Source organism: Lynx canadensis, chromosome A3 (assembly GCF_007474595.2).
Source record: "Lynx canadensis isolate LIC74 chromosome A3, mLynCan4.pri.v2, whole genome shotgun sequence".
Taxonomy (NCBI): domain Eukaryota; kingdom Metazoa; phylum Chordata; class Mammalia; order Carnivora; family Felidae; genus Lynx; species Lynx canadensis.
The window spans coordinates 10,243,652-10,260,404 of NC_044305.1; the positions used below are offsets into that span (position 1 = coordinate 10,243,652).

A 16,753-nucleotide genomic window follows, 5' to 3' on the forward strand; every position below is an offset into this window, starting at 1 on the left:
AAAACAAAGAAGAAAAACAGGAGCCAAAACCCGATCTGGGATTGTTCTGCCCGGGAGTTCTGTTTTAGAGGCTTAAAAAGACCCCTCCCTCCCCCCCCTTCTCTTTCCAGAAGAACCGAATGCACATAAGGTCGCCAGCCCACCCTCCGGACTCGCATACCCCGATGATGTCCTGGACTATGGCCTCAAGCCATACAGCCCCCTCCCCAGTCTCCCTGGCGAGCCCCCCGGCCGATTCGGAGAGCCGGATAGGGTAGGGCCGCAGAACTTTCTGAGCGCGGCCCAGCCAGCCGGGGCCTCGGGCCTGAGCCCTCGGATCGAGATCACTCCATCTCACGAACTGATGCAGGCAGGGGGCCCCCTCCGCGGGAGAGACGCTGGCCTGCTGGGGGAGCAGCTGGCCCTGGCCGGGGCGGCCGCCAGCCCGCGGTTCACGCTGCCCGTGCCCGGCTTCGAGGGCTACCGCGAGCCGCTTTGCTTGAGCCCGGCTAGCAGCGGCTCCTCTGCCAGCTTCGTTTCCGACACCTTCTCCCCCTACACCTCGCCCTGCGTCTCGCCCAATAACGGCGGGCCCGACGACCTGTGCCCCCAGTTTCAAAACATCCCTGCTCATTATTCCCCCAGAACCTCGCCAATAATGTCACCTCGAACCGGCCTCGCTGAGGACAGCTGCCTGGGCCGCCGCTCGCCCGCGCCCCGTCCGGCCTCCCGCTCCTCGTCGCCTGGCGCCAAGCGGAGGCATTCGTGTGCCGGGGCCCCGTCGCCCCGCTGCCCGGAGCCTCGCCCCAGCGCTCCCGGAGCCCTCGCCGCAGCCCCGGGACGACGGCGCCCCGGCCGGCTACCCCGCCGCGGCCGGCTCCGCCGTCCTCATGGACGCCCTGAACAGCCTCGCCGCCGACTCGCCCTGCGGCATCCCCCCCAAGATGTGGAAGACCAGCCCCGAGCCGGCGCCCGTGTCCGCCGCCCCGCCCAAGGCCGGCCTGCCCCGCCACCTGTACCCGGCCGCCGTGGAATTTCTGGGCCCCTGCGAGCAGGAGGAGAGGAGGAACTCGGCCCCCGAGTCCATCCTGCTGATGCCGCCCACGTGGCCCAAGCAGCTGGTGCCCGCCCTTCCCCTCTGCAGGTGAGCGGGGCTCCTAGGGGACCGGTTTCCCCGGGGGTGGGGGTGGGGGGGTCGTGGTGCTTTAGCGTCTGGGACAGGCCGCGTCCACACCCAGGCCCTCCCGCCTCCTGGCTGCCAGACCTTGGCGGGGGTGGGGGGGGGTTCAGTTCTCCCAGCTGTGGTTTCCCCGTGGGCCCCCGTAACTCCCCAGGTGGTCGGGAGCATGCCTGCGATGGCCCCTGGCCGGTTGGCGCATTCATTCGGGCGACAGGGTTTTATCAGGCACCTACTGTGTGCCAGGCGGGCACTGTTGTGGGTGTTGGGGAGGCCGTGGTGAACAAACCCGGCAGAAATTTCTGCCTCTGTGGAGGGGACGTTCTGGGAAGCACAGAGCAAGCCTTTATACGGGGCATTTACCAGCCTCTGCTAAGAGGAATTGGTGGGTTTTCGCATCTGCTGTCCTCGAGGAGCTTGAAATCGTGGGAAGCCGAAGCGCTGCGTGTAGCTGGCGGTGTGTAGGCTTTGGGGTCTCCAGGGACCGGGTTTGAGTCCTGGTTCCACCCCTCCGGGGCTGTGTGATCGTGGGCATGTCTGGTGCTGCCCTCCTGCCCTGTCCGTGACAGGCATCGCTAGTCGTGCAGGACGGCTTTCTCATCCAGCATCTTTGGGATGCCGTGCCCAAGGCAGACATTGCTAATCAATCAGGATCCCCTTTCTCACTGAGCACCTTACTAAACCTTGGCTCATTCCCCGTGGGTTAGTCCCCACCTCATTGTTTTTTCGTTCGTTTTTTGTTTTTTTTGCAAGGTGTGAGGATATATATCAAATTCTTGGCACGAAGCCTGCACAAAGTAAGAGTGAAAAGAAAGGGGCAGCTGCTGGGTTTTAGAGGGGAATCTTCTTATCAGGGAGGCACTTTAGAAAGCACTTTCTCCTGGATGAGCCTCGTCCTAGAAGATTGAGCTCCCAATGGTTGTTAGAGGAATGACAGTGACCATAATAATCACCAGCATTTGAGGGTGCTTGCTATGTGCTAGGCACAACTCTAAGTATTGCCCACGGATCATTTTATTCTCCAGTAAATCTAGTTGGTATTATTTTTATCTTCATTTGGATGCTAAGAAAAATGAGGCGCCCAGAGGTTAGAAGCACATGACGTTCCATGAAAGCGAAGCTAAAAATCATCCTGACACTTTGAAAACCATACGGTAATAGGATGAGGCCGTTGATTCTTCAGAGCGTTTGCTTTTAGCAAATGGGAAACTGTTTTTTTTTTTTTATGCAAATGCTAAATTGAACACCAAAATAGATCATGGTGGGGCTGTTGTGACTGATGGGGTGAGAGTAGTCGAGGGCTCTGTCCCCCGGGCCTTGCTTATCCCACACCAGACCAAAGGGGACCACAGGGGCCTTCCAGTCTGGCCCTTCTTCCCGAGCGGTTCTGAGAACACCGGTACCATCACAGGTCGATGGGTGTTCCTTAGAAAAGGAGATTCTGAGTTTAACAGAGTTAAACAGATATCTTTATGCAGGGGCCACTCCCAGCTGTGGACAGAACGCGCAGTAATCTCAAAGGCCGTTTGGCCACGGGGCTCTGAGTTCTGTGACCAAAGTCGTATGGAGCCACCATAGGAAATGCTGATCAAGGCCAGCGCCTGCTGCAGGTTGAGAAGCCTGGGCTTGGTGAGGCGAGCGGACGGGGCCACCGTCACCCAGCTAGTCAGTGACAGAGTTGGAAACTTAGAATCTCAAATTCTTGACTCCTTATTCTTTCTGCTACAGACCAGTCTGTGAAACGTGGTTTACTTAATGGTTGAGATTGGGGAGGAACATGAATATAAAATATGATTGTGCTGCATTTGTCTGAGACTTTATAAAGACTTTATCGTTTGTCCTTCCTTCTCTACTCTTGGTCCAAACGATACTGACCACTTTAGTCCCTACGAGGGCCAATTTGTGCCAGCTGATGAGATGTTTGTGACAGTTTTCTATAGATCGAGAAGATAGGACGTTCAGGGAAGTCTCATGATAACATTTGTCTCCGGGTGTGTGGGGCTGAGGGCTGGAATTCAAATGCAGAATTTCACATTGGCTCTGACGGTCTAATTCTTAAGATTGTATTGTAGTCGTCAAAGACTTGTTCCGGAACCAAACAAAATTTGAAGTTGATACTCGGAGATAGCCCACTGGGTCTTCTCCTCCCTGAGTATTTTTGATACTTCAAAAGATATTAGAACAGGGGTGAAGTGATATTTTTATGAGCCTTATTTTGCAAATTAAAAAAAATTAACCCGCATGATGAGAGTGTGAGTGTGTAAGACACATGGCCCCTTGGCTGCAGGCAGAAGCTAGAAGGCATGTTGGGACCGAAACTGAGGTGGACGCTCTAAGACTTCAGGGCAAGGGGGGGGGGGCTTCAGGAGGTGATCTAGTTGCAAAGAAGAGATGGAGATTTGCTTGCATTGTGACGACATAATTGGAAGTTGGACTGCATGTTCGAGTTGGACTTCAGCACTGATGGGGTTTATGGGGTCCCACTGCATCGCCCTTGGTACTGCTATGATGGAGAAGGAATGGAATTGGTTTCATTGCAAGTGCTTCCCTAAGTCCAGTTGATAAGGGTAGCTTTTAGAAGCTCCGGGCTTAGTGGAAAAGAATATCCTGATTGGATTAACGATTGGTGCCACATGTACAAAATCAGGACATAGTGACACAAATCCATGCGTTTCCAACTTTGGAGCTACTTTGAATATATGGGGCTTCTTTGGAATAAGACTGCTCACTCACTTATTCATTCATTTAACCATCCAGCCATCTACCCACCCACCCGCTGACTACTGACCGAGAACCGATCAAATATCGAGTATTGTTCCAGAGCCATTCTATAAGTGAGATATTTTCTTGGCCCTATTTTAAATAAATCAGTAAGATAAGAAGTAGCATATCTCTAGTAGCATAGAGATGTGCATGGAGCACTGGACTGAGAGTCAAGAGACATAAGTTGGAGCCTTGTAATCTTGGGAAAATATCTGTGTTCCCTAAGACTCTGAAGGAATGGTCTAGGTAGATCATTAAGACCTCAGCCAACTCTTTACTTACATGATTCTAACCATGTGTCAGGTACCTGTTGGGTGTGCTGGGTAGGGTTAAGATTCTATAAGAAAATGAAACTTAATGGCTGTCGTTACAACTTCAGATGTAAAGGCCTATATATCTAATACTATAACCACAAGTAAATTAGAGTATAGGAGATAACTTTGAAATATGGAATGTATATACAGGGAAACATGATTATAGCCTGATATTTATTGAGTAGTTATTGTGCCAAGCTCTTCATGTGATCTCCGTAGCTCCATTTCACAATGGAGGAAACTTAAGGCCCAGGGAAACTTAATAGAGGCATCTGCTCAAAGTAGCTAGAGGTGGAGCTTGGACTTAAACACGGGTGGGTAACTCCAGTCATGTTCTTGACTTCTCCTCTTCCTTTAAATTTAGGGGTCCGGGTGGTTTGACTCATCCATACCAAAACCAGACACTTCTCTATGGTTAGATGTTCTTTACTGGTCCTGAGAGCCAATGGCTGTGACTAGAAATGGTCTCTCCTTAAAAGCGGCTTTTAATCGAGAGCATCAGACTTGGAAATAAGAACTGAAACAACTCTCAGGTGCCATCTGGTCCATTTGATATGTTATTATAAGACACTGGAGATAAAAGAGGTGAGGTTACTTGCCTAAGGTCACATTGCACATCTGTGACACACGTGGGCTCCTGATTTCCACTTCAGGTAATTTCTCCCACACTTACTCCTTTGGAAAGGGAGAACATCCTGGGTAAGGGGTGATTTTTAGAGGAAGGAGATGGTACTCCTCAAAATTCCCAGAGGAAAAGGAGTGGTAACATTTAGAAATATGCTAGAACTCACATGTAATGAAATTAGCTTCACAAACTGAGATGTCAGTCACACTGTTTTCATCAAAGGTGGAAGAGAAAACAAAGACAAAGATCTCTCACTTGAGTAGAATCCTACCTATCCTGTCTGAGAAATATGTGCTTTCCAGCACCCAGTACTTTACTCCTGTACCCTCTGACATGATTTTTCAGAAAAGGGACCATTTACGTTTATTGTACAGGCCGACTGGTTCTGATTTCTTGTACACACGACTGATTCTGTTTCCTCCTTCAGTATTCCAGTGACCGCATCCCTCCCTCCGCTCGAGTGGCCACTCTCCCACCAGTCGGGGTCCTATGAGCTGCGGATTGAGGTGCAGCCCAAGCCACATCACCGGGCCCACTATGAGACAGAAGGCAGCCGAGGGGCTGTCAAAGCTCCAACCGGTGGCCACCCTGTCGTTCAGGTATGGACTTGAATTCTTTTCCTTTTTGTGTCCTTCATTTCTATTAAGTGATCGATTTTCGCTCAGCCACTGCCTATTATTTGTTGGGTTGTGGTATGTGTCTCGGCCTCCTACTCGTCTAACAGATGGGAAATTGAGATGGAATTAGTAGGATCAGAACTAGTCCAGCTACTCAGAGACCAGAGAAGAAAGTCTTCCTGAGCTGGATAAGGATAGAAATGAATTCCTTTTTTTTTTTTTTTTTAATTTTTTTTTTTCAACGTTTATTTATTTTTGGGACAGAGAGAGACAGAGCACGAAACGGGGGAGAGGGGCCCACGAGAGAGAGGGAGACACAGAACCGGACACAGGCTCCAAGGGCTCCGAAGCCGTCAGCCAGAGGCCCGACGCGGGGCTCGACACTCCCGGACCGCGAGATCGTGACCCGGCTGAAGTCGGAACGCTTAACCGACCAGGAGCCCCCCGGGCGCCCCAAGATTCGGGCTTTCTTTTTTTTTTTTTTAATTTTTTTTCAACGTTTTTTATTATTTTGGGGACAGAGAGAGGCAGAGCACGAACGGGGGAGGGGCAGAGAGAGAGGGAGACACAGAACCGGAAGCAGGCTCCAGGCTCCGAGCCGTCAGCCCAGAGCCCGACGCGGGGCTCGAACTCCCGGGACCGCGAGATCGTGACCCGGCTGAAGTCGGACGCTTAACCGACGGAGCCCCCGGGCGCCCCAAGATTTCGGGCTTTTCTTTTTTTTTTTTTAATTTTTTTTTCAACGTTTTTTATTTATTTTGGGGACAGAGAGAGGCAGAGCACGAACGGGGGAGGGGCAGAGAGAGAGGGAGACACAGAACCGGAAGCAGGCTCCAGGCTCCGAGCCGTCAGCCCAGAGCCCGACGCGGGGCTCGGAACTCCCCGGACCGCGATGATCGTGACCCGGCTGAAGTCGGACGCTTTTAACCGACGGAGCCCCCGGGCGCCCCAAGATTTCGGGCTTTTCTTTTTTTTTTTTTTAATTTTTTTTTTCAACGTTTTTTATTATTTGGGGACAGAGAGAGGCAGAGCACGAACGGGGGAGGGGCAGCGAGAAGAGGGAGACACAGAACCGGAAACAGCTCCAGGCTCCGAGCCGTCAGCCCCAGAGCCCGACGCGGGGCTCGAACTCCCGGACCGCGAGATCGTGACCTGGCTGAAGTCGGACGCTTAACCGACTGCGCCACCCAGGCGCCCCAATTGGGCTTTCTTTTTTTTTTTTTTAATTTTTTTTTCAACGTTTTTTATTTATTTTTGGGACAGAGAGAGACAGAGCTATGAACGGGGGAGGGGCAGAGAGAGAGGGAGACACAGAACCGGAAACAGGCTCCAGGCTCCGAGCCATCAGCCCAGAGCCCGACGCGGGGCTCGAACTCACAGACCGCGGAGATCGTGACCCGGCTGAAGTCGGGACGCTTAACCGACGGAGGCCCCCGGGCGCCCCAAGGATTTCGGGCTTTTCTTTTTTTTTTTTTAATTTTTTTTTCAACGTTTTTTATTTATTTTGGGGACAGAGAGAGACAGAGCATGAACGGGGGAGGTGGCAGAGAGAGAGGGAGACACAGAACCGGAAGCAGGCTCCAGGCTCCGAGCCGTCAGCCCAGAGCCGACGCGGGGCTCGAACTCCCGGATCCGCGAGATCGTGACCCGGCTGAAGTCGGAGCTTAACCGACGGAGCCCCCCGGGCGCCCCAAGATTTCGGGCTTTTCTTTTCTTTTTTTTTTTTAATTTTTTTTTCAACGTTTTTTATTTATTTGGGGACAGAGAGAGACAGCGCATGAACGGGGGAGGGGCAGAGAGAGAGGGAGACACAGAACCGGAAACAGGCTCCAGGCTCCGAGCCATCAGCCCAGAGCCCGACGCGGGGCTCGAACTCACGGACCGCGAGATCGTGACCGGCTGAAGTCGGACGCTTAACCGACTGCGCCGCCCAGGCGCCCCGCATTTTTTCTTTTTTTTTTTAATTTTTTTTTCAACGTTTTTTTATTTATTTTTGGGACAGAGAGAGACAGAGCATGAACGGGGGAGGGGCAGAGAGAGAGGGAGACACAGAACCGGAAACAGGCTCCAGGCTCCGAGCCGTCAGCCCAGAGCCCGACGCGGGGCTCGAACTCCCGGACCGCGAGATCGTGACCTGGCTGAAGTCGGACGCCTAACCGACTGCGCCACCCAGGCGCCCCTAGAAATGAATTCTTAAGTTATTTCTTCTCTTCTCTTTCTAGATTGAAAATTGCTAGGGTTTTGCAGGGGTTTGTGTGTTGACAGAAGGTTTCGGGAGCCATTATTTTGTGTTTAAATTTCAGAGGAGAGTCCACTGAGGAAAATCCATACACTCTTGTGAAGTATAGAAAAACAGGGGAAAATTAAAACTAAACGTAACAGAAATACTATTAGCATTTCGACCTATTTCTTGTCGCCTTTTTTTCTGTTCGCAAACATGGCAATGTCTATTCATATACATTTAAATGTCTGATATTATAGTAGCTGGTTTTCTGATTTTTAAAATATTATACCATGAGCGTTTCCTCCAGTTTTTTCTTCTAAGCATTATCTTTACGTCTGTGGCTTTTGATTTAACCTCAGTTTTTCCTTCAGTCGAAATAAGTAGAGAAGTGTGCGTTTTTCTGCAAAATAATCAAGTTGAAATTATCTTTCTTAGTTGTGTAATCTGTTCCACCAGGGAGTGCTGATGGTGCCCACCAACCAACTCGATTAAGCAGAACCTTCAATACGTATAAATTTAACTTTTACTTGTATTTGCCTAAGGTGGATGTATTCTATGATAAGAATCTGATGTAGTATGCATGAGAGCCTCTAGAGAGGTTGTGAAAAAGGCGGATTCCTAAGCATCCCCTGAAACTACTCAACGAGACATCGCATAAACATGAGTAGAGCTGAGACCAGCAAACAAACAAAAATCCAAAATCTCTGAAATCTCCATAGGTGCTTTGGGTGTATACACCTGGTTAAGGACTTTTGTGATAAATAGGAACTTTCCACGTCCTGGCAGTTGCTTTTTTCTGGAGTTGCCATCACAGCTATTTTGCCATTTGTGCTTATTCATTGCTTCTTTTCCTTGACCGTGAGCCGCACCTTCCTTTCTCTTTGCATGTTTAGTAATTGTTGACTGTATTCTAATATTGTGATGATAATATATTTACTGGACAGAGAGACTCTGGATTTTGTTATCTTCCTTAAAGGCGATGCAGCAGCTGACTGGCCACTTTATAACTTGTGTAGACTTGATTTCACATTTGTTATGGCGGATCTGTGGCAAGTCCAAGGTGTTTGCCATGCTGTGTCAATAACCTTTTTGGGTGCTTGGTGACGTGACTCCGCGCCGGTGGTGTGGAAGCTGTCCTCAGGCAGGGAGCTGGAGGGGACCTGGGCTCCTGTGTTTCCTTCCCTCAGTGGCCACAGTCTTAGGCTGCTGCTGTCCAATGCCTGAAAGTTGTTGACTTCTAGATGTTTGTCCCGATTTATAGTTGTTTATGGTGGGAGGGCTGGTCTGGTACCATTCACTCTGGCATGCATGAAAGTGTTTTCTGGGAAGGGAAGTCTTCGTATCATTATTGGTCTAGGCTTATCTATTCTAGGACGGGGCCTTCCTGGCTCAGAGGGTGGTGTTACTCTGTGTGTTGGAGTCAAAGTGCGTCTGTGTTGTTTAGTAATGGCAGGGAAACTCACTCATGGCACATTAGAAGAGGGGGATTGTAGAGGAGGGCTACGACTGCAAAACCAGGCTAGGGCGACTCAACTCAGAAAGAAGCCAGACTTGAGACCGGTCCCCAATTTACTTCTTTTTGTTCAGTCAACCCATTCGGCAGGTGGATTCATTCCCTCCGCAAGTATGTGTTGAGCACGACTTTTTGCCATATACCGTGCTCGCTACGAAAATACAGTGAAGAATAAAAGAAGCTATGAGCTCTTTCTTCCTGGAGCTCACGGTCTAGGAGCAAGAGTCGTCGGCTACATCGTCACACACAAATGATAGAAGTACACACGGTGGCAAGTCGCACACAGGAAACGAGCGTGAGGCTCTGGGTGTGTAAAACGGAGGAGCCAGTGGAAACGAGGGAAAAACACATGCTAAGATTTCCCTCAGGCTGGGGCTGAGGAGGCGGGGGAGCGGCAGGTGCAGGTGCCTGGAGGCAGAAGGAAGTAGAGGGAATCACGTTAGAGGAGCAAAGGAGGCCAAATATAACTGGAGCATGAAGGACCAGAAGGAAGGGGAGGGAGGGAGGGAGGCAGGGGCCAGAGTGTGCAGGGCCTGGGGTAGCCAGCGGGGAGAGTTTGGCTTTATCCTGAGACGTGAAAAGCAGGAAGGAAGCGTGATCTGACTTGGGGCTTGGACGAGACCCGGCCGGATCGCCCTGTTGGAGGAGGAGCTGTGATCGGGAGAAAAGTTAGCAGGCTCTGTCCGGGGTCTCTGTCCTCCCAGGGCTGGGTGGTATCTTCATGGCCCGATCACTCAACAAACACCGGTTGAGCACTCCTGTGTACCGGGCACGGTTCTAGGCTCTGGGCTGGGTGTGTACAAAACAGCGAGAAATTCTCAGCCTCGTGAGCTTAGGGTTGCGCCGAATGATCATAATAGTTACTGTGCAGCGTGCGTTTACTGTGTATCAGACCCTGTTCCAATGCCGTGTGTGTTAATTTATTTAACCCTTAAAGGAGCCCTAAAAGCAGGTCGCAGTTAGGTCAAGGAGATGTCAAGGAACTTGTTCAAGGTCAGAGCTGTCGAATGGGCCTGGGATTTGGACCCACGGGCCTGGCTGTCTCTGTGTTACAGCGTTCCTGATTTTTCACGTCTCTCTTCAGACCATCTTCCCCCGGCTCCACACTCTTACCAGGCAGAGAAAGCCTGGGGGGGAAAATGCCCACACCTCCTGCCTGTTAATTTTATGTGCTGTCCCCGCACCGCCTTTTTGGGGCCCAAATTGTGATTTCTCAGGGAGATTCTAATTGGCCTGGTTGGGAAGGCCCACTGGCCCAGTTGGCTTGGCCAGAGAGGTTGGACCACGTGCGGTGGGCTAAGCTCTGCTTACCCATTCGTTTAAGGCTGAGGCCGTGGAACGTTCCAGAGAAGGGAACGGGCTGGATGTGCAATTCGAAAGACCTCTGCTGAGCTGTGTTGAAGTTCATGCCCCTCTTCTGACAGCCCCCAAGGAGCCATCCCTCTTCTCGCTCATAACTTTGAAAACCCAGTGCATGACTTCAAGGTTTGCGGCCACATTCTCTAAAGATACCAAGTGGAGTCTTTTTTTTTTTTTTTTAAATTATTTGAATAGATTGTGTTCTCTTCAGAATGCAATGTGCTAACCACTGATTTTTAGCATAGTAAGTCGGTTTTTAAAAACCTTCTTTGAAAATTGGAGAGGGGACTTGGGACAAGTGCTCTTACCCTGTAGGTAGGAATGAAAACCCCTTTCGAAATTTGGAGGGTTGCCCTTTCGTTCCCAGAAGGCAGCGTAGCCCTGTTTTGTACTTTGCCTAGATGCTTCTGCTGGTTTCTCTCTTGATCTGTCTCTTATCTCTACATCTGTTTCTATTTCTGTACTGTACCACGGCTCCTTTCCCCCCTCCACGATTGGTCCCCACCCCTCTCTTTTTTATTTACTGCACCATAAAACTTCACTTTTTTTGCACGCCTAGTGGTTTTATGCTCCTCTTTATAAGAAAATAAAATGAGTACAAGACCCCTTCACTTCTTTACATATAAAATTTAAAATCTTAAGCATATGTCATGTTTGGCGTTGTGTTTTTTTTCCCCCCTCTCGAATGTCACCTGGTCTTGGAAGGAAGTCTGTTCTAAACCTTAAATGCTTTCAGATCTCCTGACTCCTTCATTTGGCAGCTATTTTCTTGAGGACCTGCTGTGTGCCAGGCACTGCGCTAAGTGCTGATAATATCATGATGGGCGGGATGAATACAGTTTCTGCCCTGATGGAGCTCTGGGGGCACTGGAGGTGCAAAGTAGGCCAGAATGGCTTGGCGTGACCGTTGCGGAGCTGTGAGTGGCTCAGGGAGGCAGATGAGGGCAATCTGGAAGGGCACCTGGACTCTAGGGCAAGACATGCTGAGCGGTTGGGGAGCCCATCTGTTGCATTTACAACATAAATTCACGGCTTACAGCTTCAACCAAAGCAGCCATGCCAAGAGAATACTTCTATCTGCTGTAGAAGGGAGTCTTGCTGAGGATGTGACTTACCACCTGTGACCTAGAGCAGGGGACAGAGCCGGCGAAGTGAGGAATGATGCCCTTCTTCTCTCTGTTTCTTGGTCTCTCTGGGTAGTGGTGGGAGAGTGTTCCTGGCATAAGGTACAGTGTGTGCAAAGGTCCTGAGGCAGGGAGGAACTTGGTGTGTCTGAGGAGCTAACGGAGGGCCAGTGCCACTTGAGTTTAGCTTGGGGGCTGACGGGTTGGCGGGGCCACACTGTGCAGGACTCATAAGCCAAGGTGTGGAGCTTGGGTTTTATTCCAGGGGAAGGGAGTAACGAATTTTAAGTACGGGAGGAAGGTGATGCTGATTACTGTTTGTAGGATCCTTCCGGCTTCTTTCTCGGGTGTGGGTTAGAAGGGATAAGGAAGGGAGCAGGGGGATGAATTTGATGGGCTATGGTGGTACCAGGTGAAGACGGAGGTGCTGGGGACAAGGCAGCAATGGGAGGGGCGGGGAGGGGAGGGATTCTACGGTGTCATCTTCAGGACTCCGTTCTGGCCTAGATGTGGGAGGTGAAGGGGCCCCTGGGTACAGGATGGTGTCCTATGTCATGTGGGAAGACTTGGGGGAGGAATCATTTTCTTAGGAGAAGATTATGAATTCAGTTCGGGGCGTAGGAAGTCGGGAGGGCTTGCGAGGTGTCTAGGTAAAGATGTCAACAGGCGGTTGGACTTGGGGGCCCACAGCTCGGAAGCAAAGTGCTCGACTTGCTCACCCTCAGGCCTGCGGATCGGCACAGGGCCACACGTGCCACCACTAGGGGGCCTAGCGTGGAGCCACGTGCAAGGGTTTATTTCCCACCCCCGGATAGGACCCCGCATCTCTCCAGAAGCAATGGACTTAAGGAGGGAACAAAAGAAGAGATGGGAGAAAACAGTATCACAACTGACAAGCTGGTGGGGGCCAGGCGACGAGAAGACATGGCTGAATTGGCCAATGGCCAATGCCAGGGACAGTAGGGAGTGGTGGGGAGTAGGGCACAGCAGAGCGTGCACCTCATCTCGAGGAGGCAGCCGCTAGTCAGCCCCCGCTGGGTGTACCATGTGGAACGTGGGTCTAGCATTGCCAGGGTTTATAGGTTCTTTTCGGGAGAAGCTCAGACTCTGAATTTTCATGGGAAGTTTCTGGTTGTTAAGTTTTGGCTGCAAAACTCAAACCTTGTGTGAGATTTGGCTCAGGGCAGATGTCCTCTGGGGCAAATGAGGCCCTGTGCTGCTTCAAGGTTTATCAAATAGACAGGGAGATAAGAGGGAGGCTATATTTGTACGATTTCTAAGAATTGTCTGGTTAGGGAAGGGGTAGTGTTCGCAGCCAGGCTCACGTTGTTTCCTTTATAAAGCTTTCAACCCCTTTGAAATCGAACGAGCCTATGGCGCTTTCTGAGGAACCAGGGAATCTCAATTCTGTGGCCTGACTTTTGACCTGCAAGGATCAGATGAGGAAGGGAACCACCTGACTCACCTTGAAAGAGCCCCGTGCCCACTGGCAGAATCCGGCTATCGTTTCCTCGTTCTGTTTCAGGGCAGGACGCCGGGGTCCTTCGGTGGACACAACTTCCGTGCACAGGCTGCTGTGCAAAGTTGGGCCTTCCAGCATTTACACAGCTCTGCAGCTTGTGGGATCTAATCACACCCCGGTCGATAGTGGCCTGTGTAATGCCATTGCCGTGGAATCCTGTCCCGGCCTGCTTCCGGACCCTTTCGCCATATTCCCGCGTGGAAGAGGACACTTTGTCGTATTCCTTATCCATCCCTGTGCTGGGGCTTTCAAAACACGCTATTCTTCCCACTCTCTGGGACTTGTTTTCAGCTGAAAGAATGGCTGGAAAGGCATCCTTTCAGTTAGAAAGTAAGCAAATGAGAGTGTTTAACCTGGGCACACATCTCCAAAGACCATTCCTGCAAACAGATGTTCAGACATATGGGAAAAACATGGGTGGTTCCTTTAGGAGAAAGCCCTTACCGATGCAGAAACCCGATCTCTGTTTCACGAGGGGGAACCCCGACCAGCTTCGAGCTCCGCGGGGTGGGGAGCAGAGGCCAGGGGCGCACCTGTTCAGGTTACCCCTCCCCTCGCCTCCATCCGGAGGAGGCCAGCCAGGTCTCCAAGCTTTCATCTCTTGCGAGGCTGTGCTTTTCATCCTGTTGGATTTTAGCCTTTAGACTCTCCACGACTCACTTTGAATTATGTCTCAGAAAGGGCAGAGAGAAGCCAGGTGGAGTTCTCTCCTTACGGGGCAAAGCTGCCGTCGTCACAGTGAGCAGTGTCCTTTGGCAAGTGGCTGTGCACGTGGGCTTCTAGGCGGATAACCCAATTTTGTGCTTGGTGAGCCCCCCCCCAGTCCCCCCCCCCCCCCACTTTTAAGAAACAGGAAGCTGGTCTTACAGATGCTAATTTGTCTAGAAGCTACTGTGTTTGGTCCTCCGGAGGGTTCAGTCTGGCCTTCCTGGAGAGGGAAAGGAAAGCCAGGTGGCTCGAGCTTCTGAGACCCTAGAGGTTCCTTTACTCATTCATCCGTTTGTTTGAAATATTTACCAAGCACCTTCCATGCGCTAGGCACCGTTCCAGGCGCTGGGAATGTGGCTGTGAACAAAACAGACAGAAATTCCTGCCCCCGTGGAGCTGACGTTCTGGCTGCGGGGAGATAAACAATAAATCTACTAAGTAGGAAAGTTAAATAGTGTGTTGGAAGGTGATAAGTACCATGGGAAAACGACCAGGCCAAGGGGAATTAGGGTATCGGGAGGGGTCAGATCGGCCTTCCTGAGAAGGTGGCATCCGAGCAAAGGAGGAGAGAAAGGAGGAAAAGGCAGGTGCAGGGGGCTGGGGGGTGAGTGCTCCCGGCTGAGGGGCCATCTGGGCCCAGCGTGCATGGGCTGGGGACGCAGAGGACTTTCATTCTGGGTGAGGTGGGAGCTGGGAGGGACGGGGTGTGACTTTGGCTTTCTGGGCATCTCTGTGGCTGCTGCGTGGGTGAGAACTGATGACGGGCCTGCGGAAGAAGCGGGAGGAGGGGATGGGTGCTGCCGCGGTCCAGGTGAGAAGGGAGTGTGGCTGGGCCAGGGTTCGGGGCGGAGGGCACCAGAAGCGGTTGGATTCTGGGTGTATCTCGAAAGCCGGGCTAACTGGTTTATTTGAGAGATTGGCTGTGGTCGGGAGGCATGGGTGTGGTTGTAGTCTTGGGAAAGGCCTGAGTCCCCAGGGCTGAGCCACCCTGCCCGTCCCCACGGAGACTTCGCCTCCCTTCAGAGGGAAGACGGCCTGACCCAGCCTTGTGAAGAGGGGGATGGGCAGGGTGGGGACGCTGACGCCAGCTTTTAAAGGGGCCACCCTTACCAGCTTCTCTTTGGCCCTGCTAGTCTCTCGACGGTAACACTGGCCATTAATTTAAAAACCCTGAAGAGCGCGGAGCAAACCCAGTGCGTCTGTGGAGCAGATGTGGCCTCCTGTGTGCGACCTCGAGTGGGCAGGGAGGCTTTGTGGAGGACCAGAGACCGGAGCTGGCCTCCAGGGCTGAGCCGGGCGGAGGAGAGCGGGTGTCTAGGGCAGGGCGGTGTCCCGGTGTGGGTGATGAGCAGGTGTGAGGCTGGATCATACCGGGCTCGCAGAGTCCACATCAGAAGGTAAACTGTCACAAGTCAGTGAGACCTGGCCCCCAGAGGTAGGGAGAAAACAGACAGCTTCCAGAATCTTGGAGACACAGTCGTTCCAAAGAGAGTGATTAAGTCGGAGGCTTGCCCTATGTCTGGCAACCAGTGGGAACATACAGAGCAAACTTGATTTGTCCCACAGACGACTTTTTGGGTCCCTCCTACAGGCCGGGCACTATGATGTAACAACGAGAGCTACACTTATAGAGCACTTACTGTGTACTTTCCTTAGAGTGACCTACTTAATCTTTGCAGTTACCACTCTCGTTTCACAGACAAGGGAACTGGGACACAGGTTAAACAACCTGCCTGATGTCACCCAGCTGGTGAGCGGCGGCAGAGGAGGCCCGAAGCCGGAGCCTCCATTTAACGGCCTGCCTCTCGGAAGAAGAAAAAGCAGGTGGCTTAGAGCAAGGCAGTCCTAGCGTTCATTGGCTTTGGGACTCCGGGTAACTGGCTGGGTGGCATTTTCTTCCGTTGTAAAGGGGTGAAGACCTGTGTCTTTCAGACTGTTCGGCTGCGTCCTGAGTCGTTAGGATGCTCAACAGAAGCGTCCAGCGTGATCCTTGGCACAGAGCGGGCATTTGATCTGTTCTTTGGTTGAGTAACGTAGCGATTGGATCTGGGATCTTCTGAGCTGTGCTGGCCGAAGATTAGATGCTGGTGCCTGTTCAGGCTTTCTCTGGCTGAGTTGGCCGAATCTGAGACTCATCTAGGGTGCTGTGAGCCGTCTGAGGGTCGTTTATTGCTACGTTGTCCGTTACATGTATGATCTTCATCCTTGCAAACACAGACTGAGGTGGGGCTGTAATTCCCATAGTACAGGTGGATAGGGAGGCACGGGAGAAGTTGACCGACATCATTCGGCTAAAGGCAACTAGTATGTTGCCCTGACCTTGGCTTTTAGCTTCTGGGTTCGAATCTTTCCACTTACCTATCCATTCATCCGTCACCTGCTCCCAGCCGGCCCTGCACGACGCCCCAGCACAGAGCACTGCCGCTGGGGTTAATGCCAGGGTAAAATGGGACGGGGCTGAGCAAAGGCTCCTCATAGCAGCTCTGGGCGGCCGGTGCCCGGCTGGGTGTGACTGGAGCCCCGGGCCCAGTGTTCCGCATCCAGGTCCCACCCTTGTCCCCACCTTCTCTCCCGAGGGACCCCAAGCGAGGCAAAAATTTTCTCTGGCCCTGTGAGAAAGGACGTATCTGCTGGAGGTGGATTTTTGAGCACCTCTCGGCTCCAACGTGCCAGGAGAGAGAGGGGGAGGTGATGGCTTCTCACCAGGGCCTTCTTCCCTCTGTGACAGCAGCAAAGCTATTCTCCAGAACCTGGGAGATAGCGGGGGAGGTTAAAGTCGCTACTTCTGAGCCTCCGGGAAGACTGTGTGCTGACTGCCCATGAGCATG

General features: G+C 51.9%; 1 protein-coding gene across 1 annotated transcript in view; it reads left to right on the forward strand.

The window, feature by feature from the left end:
- The first annotated feature begins 255 nt into the window (after positions 1 to 255).
- Positions 256 to 16,753, forward strand: part of NFATC2 (nuclear factor of activated T cells 2) — a 122,210-nt gene continuing 105,712 nt past the window's right edge. Inside the window, 4 exon segments of the mRNA XM_030309390.1 lie at positions 256 to 755; positions 758 to 796; positions 799 to 1,123; positions 5,286 to 5,457. Coding sequence (XP_030165250.1) covers positions 344 to 755; positions 758 to 796; positions 799 to 1,123; positions 5,286 to 5,457 — 948 coding nt within the window. The 5' untranslated portion in view covers positions 256 to 343.